Source organism: Etheostoma spectabile, chromosome 15 (assembly GCF_008692095.1).
Source record: "Etheostoma spectabile isolate EspeVRDwgs_2016 chromosome 15, UIUC_Espe_1.0, whole genome shotgun sequence".
NCBI classification, from domain to species: Eukaryota; Metazoa; Chordata; class Actinopteri; order Perciformes; family Percidae; genus Etheostoma; species Etheostoma spectabile.
The window spans coordinates 3,034,650-3,045,537 of NC_045747.1; the positions used below are offsets into that span (position 1 = coordinate 3,034,650).

At 41.4% G+C, this 10,888-nt stretch overlaps 1 protein-coding gene across 1 annotated transcript in view; it reads left to right on the forward strand.

Annotated features, from left to right (window-relative positions):
* Positions 1-5,580: 5,580 nt before the first annotated feature.
* pdgfbb (platelet-derived growth factor beta polypeptide b) overlaps positions 5,581-10,888 on the forward strand; it is a 13,429-nt gene continuing 8,121 nt past the window's right edge. Inside the window, exon 1 of the mRNA XM_032537818.1 lies at positions 5,581-6,521. Within this exon, the coding sequence (XP_032393709.1) occupies positions 6,456-6,521 (66 nt within the window). The 5' untranslated portion in view covers positions 5,581-6,455. The remainder of the gene's footprint in view (positions 6,522-10,888) is intronic.

Here is a 10,888-nt window from a genome sequence, read left to right on the forward strand (position 1 = left end):
ATTCATTAATATGGTGATGTTTGTTTGACGGCCTTTGCAGAGAGGGCCATATCTTTATTTTTACTAGCAGCAGTAGTGAAGTTTGTAGATTTGGTCCAACTCTTAAAGTACATTTGCACTGCTCTGCTTTCTGCATCAATTGTACTTTCTTTAATGGTACTTTATTTAATTTTTTTATTTGACAATTTCTCCTCACAGATCAAGAATAGCGGCAAGCCAGCAGCAAGCAAATGAATCTGTCTACGCATCATTAATTTCTTCATTTTCTTTCAAGACTTTTTTTCTTTCTGGATTTGTTTTAGTCTATGGAAAATCAAACCCACTATTGAGGTTTGGCAACATTTTGAGGACAAGGCATCGGGCTGTAGACGTACGTAGGATATCACGCACATTTTAGTTGAAATGTTATGTAGCCTAAATGGAGAATCACTCTAGGCCTACAACAACAATAAATCCAATTTTACATGTTAAAAAAAATATCAAAGTTTTATTTCCATATAACGTTTTGCCAAAACCACAGGGAGGGCTAAAGAGCAGCGTGCGACTTCGTCTCCGCAGGTTGCCTACCCCTGTGTTAGGCCTACTGCAATGTGGCCTTTGAAACTGAGTAACTAGCCAAAGTGAGCTCTGTATTGACAGATGTGACTTATGATTGACAAGTTGGCACATGTACAGTATGTTGGGAATAAAGGATCACATTTCCACTTGGATGACAGAGTTGAATTCCCTCCAGCATACTGGAGTGTTTGTTTGAGGATAAATGTCAGCATGAGAAAAAAAATCACTTAAAGACAAACAGAGGTCATTTATTAGTGATCTGTGCATGGCGATATTAAATACACTCATATTCAGAGTACAGTAAGCCTACTTGATGTTCATTAGAGTAGTCTGAGTACAGTAGAGAGCAGGGAAGTCCCCTGTGAACCAGGACAGGGAGGGGACGCTGGCAGAGGAATGCTGCTGTGTGCAGCCTCTTGGAGCTGAACAAAACCAGGCATTCCTCATGGAGGTGTTTATACTCTGCAGCACGGTGTGGTCCATCCTCTCTGGATCGGCTAGTGTCTCCATAAGGACACCGCCAGCAGCACGCTCGTCCAACAGAGATAAAACTAAATTAAACAAGACATGTTGACACACACACAACATTAGCAAAGCTTGAAGGAAGAATAAAGAATTAGATGATTGAGGGAATTACAATTTCAATGTAAACCCATAAACATGCCACTGGAGAAATGCATCAAACATATTTTCTAAAGATCTCCAAACTGATTTTCTTCTGCGGTGATCATGTAGATGATTTTTCATGCATGTCAATGATAACTCAGGTTATTTCCCCACAATATTACCAATATACCTTTTGACTTTAGATTACATGACACGCTTTGGTTATTTTCTTGGCTAATTTCAGCCCAAAAACATGTCACAACTAATGCTCATATTTAATTTATTTATGAGTATTGACCCCCATTATAGGCCATTTCTGTCTGTAACAGAATACACATTGATACTGTGTGAGTCAGTTTTGCATCTCCATATGCTTGTGTATGGATAAATAAGTTACAGAAGTTTAGGTGTCCCCGTTGAACTACAAAGAAAATCTATGTTTACTGCAGCACTTGGAACACCATGGGACAGTAACGAGTGCGGTCAACCTTGACTTTAATTGCACGGAGTGTACAGACTGGCATAGGATGCAGCCTGAAAGAGTCAATATCAGCTGGATGAGCTACAGTATATGGCTTTAAATTAACTTCAGTTGCAACAGCGGGGTTACAAATATCTGCTGCTGGCTCTCGTCCAGAGGCACTCTGAGAGAAATTGACTGTGCGTTCTTTTCCATAAATGTACCCCAATATATTTCCATATAGAGTTGCTGTGACTTTTTTGTGTCATTTTTTTCCGCGCCTCTTTTCCTCTGGCTTTCAATCTATTCTGTCACTTTGTATAGCCTATCTTAGTCTGCCTGTCTTTCCTTTTCCATACCGTCGTTCGTCTCTCTCCGTCCTTGTTTCAGTAGAGTGCATTCCAACAATTCCTCACTGTCAGTCTCTCTCATTCAGACCCGTTCGTTAGACGCTGTTGACAGATCCTTGCTGAGACATGAAGCCTTTGAGTTGCTTTAACTCTGTCAAACTGATCATTGGTCAATCATTATAAAAGTCTCACATCCAAGCTGTGTTCTTACTGTGATCTGACTGCTCAGAGAGTTTTTCTTCTTCTTTTTGCCTTTTGTTGTGCTTATGCCTTGGCTAAATATGAAAAAGAAAATCAGCCACTGCTCTTTTCACCTGAATCTTCCCCTGTTTTGTCTTTTGATCTGATTCAGCCACATTCCTCCTCCTGAGATTGGGAAACCTGAGAGCCGGAGTGAGCGGACCTACTCGAAGCTCGAGGGGCCAACTAATGACTTCCAATTAGTCTAGTGGGTCTACACGATCCTCTATTATCTCAGAGACACGCGCTGGAGAGAGTCTATCCCCACCTCTAATCGAGGGTCAATTGTCTCCCCTCTTAACTTTGATGAATGTGACAGCAACCAAACGTGCATCTCTGCAAACACACACACACACACACACACACACACACACACACACACACACACACACACACACACACACACACACACACACACACACATATACACACACACATGCACAAACCCATGACCCTTTTTGTACAACACAAATACAGTACATTCATGTTTTTCATCTAGAAAAGCTGACCGTGGGGGAGAGGACCCAACTATGCGATTACTGCGTCAAATTAACCACTGAAGCTTTTCAGCCGACGATGGAAAAAACGCACAAAATCAAATGGCATCATTGTTCAATCGGAGATTAGTTCAGGGTGCTGTGACCTTCTCCGGATCTTCTGAAAGGCTCTTAAATATTTGAGCGAGTGCTGTCATTTCTCACTCAATTGTTAAGCATAGAGGGCCCTCTGTCCCTTCGTTCATGGTGAAATTGGTTGTCAGCTCGGGACAGTGAGCATGTGCGTTTGTGTGTGTTTGTGTGTTTGTGTCTGTGTGTGTGTGTGTGTGTATGTGTGAGAGCCATTGAAAGGGTGTGATCTGTTCCACACAACAGTGCTTTAACGTGTGTGAAGGTTCTTCATGTGCAATTTCATTGAGTTTTGTGTGTGTGTGTGTGTGTGTGTGTGTCTTAGGTTACAGTTGCATGTGCAGTATTTTTATGAATGTCTCTTATAAAGTTTCCTCTGTAGATAACGATGGATGGCCTTCTCTCTGTGGGATTGTGGTTAGATGTTACAGTCACAGGTGCGAGCATGTGGGAGTGTGTGTCTGTGAGAGAAAGTTTCGCTAAAGTGTGAAACGAATGCACGTCCCGGTGGGAAAATCCCTACCTCTAGTCAAGAACCTGCTCTCCCCCCTCCCTCCTCATCCTCCTCTTCCTTCTCCTTAAAAACCGAACACGCCACACACATGTTTTGAGAGCCACAACCTGAGCATAAAGTAAAAAATATGTTATGACACGTACATGGCCGTAAAACTGGAAACACTGATAGTGTATAGGCACAGGTAAGACATTTTTGTTGTTGTTGTTGTCTTTTCCTAAAGTTAAACTTAGCCCCTGGAATAAAGATGACATTTTAGTATTAGTGATAAGCACCAAGCCCACATTTTACTCACCGTGGTCATGTCTACACACTTCCCTGGGTAAAGTTTTAAAATGTATTCTCAGTTTCAAAAATTAGAAGTATCTTTTGAACTTAAGGCTGAAAACAAATGGCAACATACACACATTTTTACATCAGTTTACACAAGAAGATTAGCTCTACAATTTGATCATTTCACTTCACATCACTGCCATTTCCTATGTACTGCATTGCATTGCATTGGTATCCTTAGTCACAATTGTTACCCATACTGCCAGTGGCCTTGGCCAAACGTGTGAATATGAAACAGAGTGTAAATATAGCTCCATAGCTCACGCTGTTTCCTCCATTGACTCTTGTTAGAAAAACAATAGCATCCTATTATTCACAGGCCTTGATTGAAGTGGAAGAAAAGACTTAACTGTGGGGACATTGTTCATTGCTGCAGTGTCTGAGAGCCCTGCGTGGATAAAAAAATGGTCTAAAATGCCTTCAGTCTGAAACAACGTATGAAATCCTTCAGCAGACTTGTTCTTGAATGCACCTCCACGATAAAAAAACTTTCTTGTTCTTTCTCCCCTTTCACATATCATTAGAAGTCCACGAGGTTGGCTGGCTGATGTGCTATTTCTGGGCCTGGGTCATCTGAGTTCCAACAAGCAGAGTCGCCGTCCGACATTGTTTAAAAATGTTCCCTAAACATAAGTGACCGTCAAAGGTCAGGACTCTGAGAATAACTCCTGTGATATTTAGAAACACCTTTTGTTTCCTGATAGCCCAGCTAGCGGTGATGCTGAGGTAACAAGAAGAGCCAGTTGGCATGGCAACTATCCCCGTGACCTCTCCAGCAATAGCTGCGTAAAGGTCTGTTATGCAATAAGCTGAGTTTGGGGTCATGGGTTATTCATAAATGTTTGCTTTGCCTAAAGCATCTTTTAGTTTACATACATTTAATGAATTAAAACGGGATGCAAGTTGATCATACCCAACGGTCACATGAATGCGACTGGGGTATCAATCGTCTTGACAACGACCCCACAGAGATGAAATAGCGTTTGGTCAGAAATGAAGAGTCTTCAGTCTTTAACCAAATCCAGTTGCCCTTGATTTGAACTCTTCTTGGTATCACTGTTCATAAATGCTACTATTTTCATCATAATTCAGAGACAGTTATTAGAAGTTGTAAACAGGTGATTACAGAGTTATTGTTCTTAATTATGTTCTCTAACAGAACCAGTATCTATCCATATGGGGACATCTGTTATAAACTTGTTATGAATAAAAAGTATAACATGGGTGGGTTTTGCACTCATAAACTGAGTATTCAGATCCTTTACTTTAGCAATAACCATACTAATAGTAATATACAATGGGGAACTAGCCTACTCCATTACAAAAAAGTGTTGCATTCAAAATCTTACTCAAGTAAAAGTAGCATACTTCAATGTATGTAAAGCTGTATAAGTAACAGTAGTTGGAGTACCGACAAATGAGTGTGTGTTTAATTATCATATATTATTGGATTATTAATACTAGTGATGAATTAATGTGTAAGAAGCATTTTACTATTGTAGTTTGTCAAGTTAGTACTCAGGTAGATTAATCTACAACAATGCATCATCTTTTATAACCTTGTAATATGCTTTGTATATCTTAATACAAAGAGTAATAGTAGCTGTTAAATAAATGTAGTTGAGTATTGCAGTATTTATCTCTAAAATGTTGTGGAGTAGATAAAGGAGCACAACATGGAAATACTCAAGGAAAGTACCTCATAACTGAACTTAAGTACAACACCTGAGAAGACCACTCAAGTATTATACCCACTGACACTGGGTTGACATGTTTTACACCCTCAAATAATACTAACCTTTCAAATCAGATCATGTGGCAGAAACAGAATTCAGATCAACAGACAAGCCCGCAGGACTTGGCCCAGCCTCAGGAATATCTGCATAAATGATTCACGACAGAGGAAATATTGCTCAGAGTGGCTGGTGTGAGGCGGTCGTTTTGTGGACTAACGTCGCTTCTCAATGCGCAGATTATCACCCATTCTTCAGGCAGGGGGCGGGAGAGAGACTCTTGGAGATCCGCTCCTCGCCACCACCACCACCGCTGCGTAATCAGCCGGGTCCAGGGCTGAGGCGCACCGAGCCACACAGAGCTTTGCTTATTGATAAGACTCCTTGGAAGAAGAGGACCGCAACTACCGTGCTGACCTGCGACGTGTTTTTTTTTTTTTTCTTCTTCTTCGGACGTCCAGCCTGTGAGCTGGACTTTGGGACGCATCACGGTTAAAGAGACCCACTGGGAAAAGAGAAATCAATTGGATATATTGTATTTTTTGGAAGAAACATCCTTGGAACTTCCCATTCTTTCTGAGTGTCCTGAATAGTTTAGTCTTGTGTAGTTTGACACTTTTCGTGAGGTCTTTTGCTAATTAAATGTAGGCTATTGCGCTTTTAGACGCACACTTGTGTGCAAGTTGAACTGAATAGATAAGAACATTGCGTTGAAGAAAAAAACTCCCGAATTGAAACTTGGAAGTTAATAATTCACCCAGAACAGTGGAGCTTCTTCTATTTTTTCTTCTTAATTTTTTTTGGGGTTACAAGGAGGACTTAAACGTTGCGTGGGCGCGAGCGCTTTTTTCTTCTTCTTCTTCTTCTTTGGATATCTCGGCCGGAGACACAACAGTGCGGATAGACCGCGTATAGGCGCGCGCAGTTCCGCAGGGCGAGCCGCTGTCCCCCCCGCGCGCAGTGCTGAGGAGAGAGGGACTCTCGCGCTTCCATAAATGCCCGGTCCATCGAAGAGGCTCGAGGCTGGGCAGCAAGATGAGCTCGTGGGTCCCGCTGTTACTCGCGTTGCTGGCGGCGTGTCTGCAGTGTGGCGTAGCCGAGGTGAGTTAGCATCAATCACAGTTTGACAGTTTTACCCTTCGACCGCGAAGCACCAAGTAAGTTTTATCGGACATTTTACACCAACACTGACAGAATATAGAGCCTACTACCATAAAAGTATGCTGGCTATTATAAACGTAGGCTACAGTTTAAAAACTAACTATGTAGCAATTTGTTTCCTAAGAACTAGCGTGCTTCAAAATGAACTAGACCTAACTTATGTTTTTACGTTTTACATTTGATAACGTATAATTCTGTTTTATTTTAGTTTCCTTTGGACTAAATTATGAATAACATTATGAAGAGTATATGTGCTTCCTTACAAACAAACACACACACACACACACACACAAACAAACACACTCGCACACACAAAACACACTCGCCACACACAAACACAAACACAAACGCACACACACACACACACACACACACACACACACACACACACACACACACACACACACACACACACACACACACACACACACAGACAAACATGATAATCAAATCCAGGTGATTGTGTTTTTTTTTTGTTGAACTTTGAGATAGTGCACCTGTTTAGTCTAGTGATAATAAAAATCCAGTCTTTCCTTTATTGTCTCTGAGAGGGGTGGCGTCTTGCAGAAAATAACAGTTATTCCTTCCATTAAGTGCCATTATAAAGGACGCCTAGGGGCCACACACACACACACACACACACACACACACACACACACACACACACACACACAGCTTGTCTTCTGTGGGTGATGATGAGCCAGGAAACAGAGGCTGCCATGATAGGCCGTTCTACAGCTGGATGTTCCACGTGGTGGAGTGATGCATTCATGGATGGGGCTCCAGATGTCGAGCGAGTGCATAAATCAGTCAGTGAGGTTCATCGTACTGTGACATGATGCTGTAAAGGCCAAATTTTAGTTACAGAAGACGACACCCAGGGTGAAATATATCTGGGAGGCAAGATGACACAAAATGGGTGTTGTGGTGTGAAGTATGTAAATCACTTGTCTTGCCAAATGCCTGGCATCTAAAAACACATACACTACTGATGTTTTAAGTCCAGAATCCCATTACATTTTGAGCAAATGTGACATGGATATTGCCATATAGACACAGATTATGCATATTACTGCTGTTTCCACCTCCGGTGTACCATTTTTGCATGGCTTCTCCATTTTAATGCATATTTGTCTTTGAAATGTGTTCTTTAAAACTTGAAAAATGAATGTGAAAATGAACAGGCAGTAGTGACATATGGATGTGGGATAGATGAACGAAGTCTGACCGTCTGCTGAGGTCAAACAGGAAGACCAAACTTAACTGAGGGTCTTGTCTTGGTCAAGTGAGGCTTAATGATAAATGACATTGTTATGTTCATTTATAAAAAAAAGAATTCTATGGAAGTAGGTTCAGATGCACATTGAATCAGATTATATCTGTATTTCTGCCTCCGTTGACATTTTATCTGCGTTTCCGACCCCGTAAATTTATCGCCACAGAATAGCACCAGTTTCAGCCACTTAAAACTAAACGGGGTCAAAACACACATTTAACGAGTCAGTCATGAGAAATTCAAACAAGTCAAAAAGAGGGCACGACCCTTTGTGAGTGCGCCTTTTTTCATCCAGACAGATGGAAGAGTTTTTGCACGATGTGAAGTGGCGTCTTTAATTCCTCCTTTCATTCACTGAACCCTTACAATTTAGTGTATGCATGGAGTCTACCATCACCATGACTACTTCACATAAAGCTAGATTTAGGGTAAAGCACAGCTGTGATGGATGACTTTCCATTCCTATCATCAACCTGTCTTTTTATATTTTATGGCCTGTGTAGATACATGTAAAAGTTCTAGAAGGAGAACGTTACAAAGGCTTTGATGTATACAACCAGGAATTCCCCCATGTCTAATTTTAAAGTTATAGTATGGCAGCTGTGAAATGATGGAGCCTCTATACGAGGTTAGTCACATACACACACTTAAAAAAAACACATTATCATAAGAGAATGGGTTTAAGAGTGAATGATAATTTAAAAGCTGCTAATATATGAAGAAGTGCATATATACATTCAGCTGTGGACCACCAAAGAGGAATCCAGACAGTTGCGTTTAGGGAACACAAACTCATCATAATCCTTAATTGCATCAGGCGCCTTTCCAACTCAGAGAGACAAATTATGACAATGGAATTAATTAAAGTCACATTTATCCACACATTCCAGTTTTGCGCACGTGTAGGCGCAGTTTGAAGGACTACATGTGAAACCTCACATGTGCGCTTCTGCTGCTGCCGCGCCGGCAGCAAACTCAACCCCCTAATTATGTACGATTAGATGTTCCTCTCCTCCCCTGCTCGCTGCAGCCGCTGCCTGTACCTGGCATTCCTCAGTATGTCCAACAAACCTTCAGGGCATGGGAGCTTGCTTTAGGGGATAAATGCTTGATTATGTCAGAATTAGTTTTCCTTTGGACCGTGAAAAATAGCAAACAGTATACAGGACAACCTGAATTCTCAGGATATTAAAACAGAAATGGTATTATATGACAATATAGGAAACAGTTTGGTTATACGATTCAGTTCTAAGTAGGGCTGTGGAGGCACCGACCGAATTACCTCCTTAGTAGTCTCGCTTTACCAGACCTTCCTCCACAGCCCCGTAGAGGAGGGTCTGGCTAGTCCACACAGCATTTCGAGATGGGAGATAAACGTGCTCTGGCTTATTGGTATTTCTTTAAACCAATCCCAATCGTCATGGGCGGGGCACGGTGCCGCTGAAAAATAGCCTTGGGAAGAAACTTGTTTTGGTGGTCTGTTCAAAAGTTTTTTTAGTCGTGTAACAGTAAACTGAGATTGGACAGATAGTCTAGCTAGCTGTCTGGATTTACCCTGCAGAGATCTGAGGAGCAGATAACCATAGTCCTTATAAATCCACCGGTGTTTAAAATGCCAACACAAAGGAAGGTGATTGGCTGTCTAGCGTTACACATCGTAGAGACACGCAGGAAAAATGTCTACATTACGCACAGAGACAGGAATCATGTAGTCGGAGCTGAAAAATAAATGAAAAGATTAGTGCCATAACATGTGATGTGGCAATTTCTTTTTGTTTTTTGTTTTGTTTTATGAAATAGATATCGAAAAGTTGTTTCACCGTACCGTTAAGGAACCGATATTGAAGTCACAGTTGTGGTAACGGTAAGATGAACGATACCCAGCCCTAGTTCGAAGAAGTGCTACGAATAGGTCTCCTGTGTTGCTTTAGATTGACAGTAGGCCAACATTGGTATTATGCCTGTCAAACAGCTGTCTCTCTTATAATGAATAGGGGGCTGCAGTTGCTTACTGATATCCTCCTTTTATGATATATCTTACAGGTCATTATAAATTTCCCTATACGCACCTATTTTATTAACTTATATAGGGATAGATAGAATGTATCGTAAGCTTGATCCCGTGGTTGCATGTTGAAAATGACCATTGTGTGTTTAAGCATTCTGTCTGTGGATTTTGAATCTGCTTTGTTTATCAGAAAGAACGTGTTTATTTAGTATTTCCTGCTTAGACACAAATGGTCATGACAGCAGGCAGGCACCACTGTGAACAAAGACACACATCCTATAATTAACATCAGACACAATTAGCCAAGCAGACGGGTTTGCTCCGTTTGGCGAAGGGAAGAAATCATCATGACGACTCCTCAGGGGCATCGACAGCTCTGCAACAGAGATGGAAGTGTAATGCAGCAGGCATTTCCCCACTGTATGATTGGACTCTATGAAATACCAACCAACAATGGGGGAAAGTCAATGGCGTATAGTACGGGCAGGATGAGAATACATGTCTATGTATGGATGGCTGCTTCCTTTGGCTAAAACCTGCTTCCCATAGGTATTCATTCTCCAGATCCTAAAGGTAATTCTACACACAGTTGACTGTACTGGACATACAATATAAACATAAAAATTGATGTGCAGCCTTTAACATATTATATATATTTGCTGATGTTAGTTATAAGACAGTGAAAACTATTACCAGACCACACTTGCTCCTTTAAGATCATCTTCATTGGTTCGCAAACCCAATGAAGCACATCCACAGCCATTTAAACCAATGTGAGGAAGTGTCTCAACCCATGTCTGATCCTCATTCCATTTTAACCCGTCTTTTATTCATCTATTATCCCTCTTTTTTTCAGATGCACCTCCCTTCTCTCCTCTCCATATCACTCCTTCCCCCACTTCCTGACTCCTTCCTGGCTCCTTTGACCCCTAAATGTTAGCAGATGAGAAGACACAACGCCAATAGTCATTCACCCTGCTCTTAGTGACCATTGTGTGTCTGCTTTGGTTAATACCCCCCCCC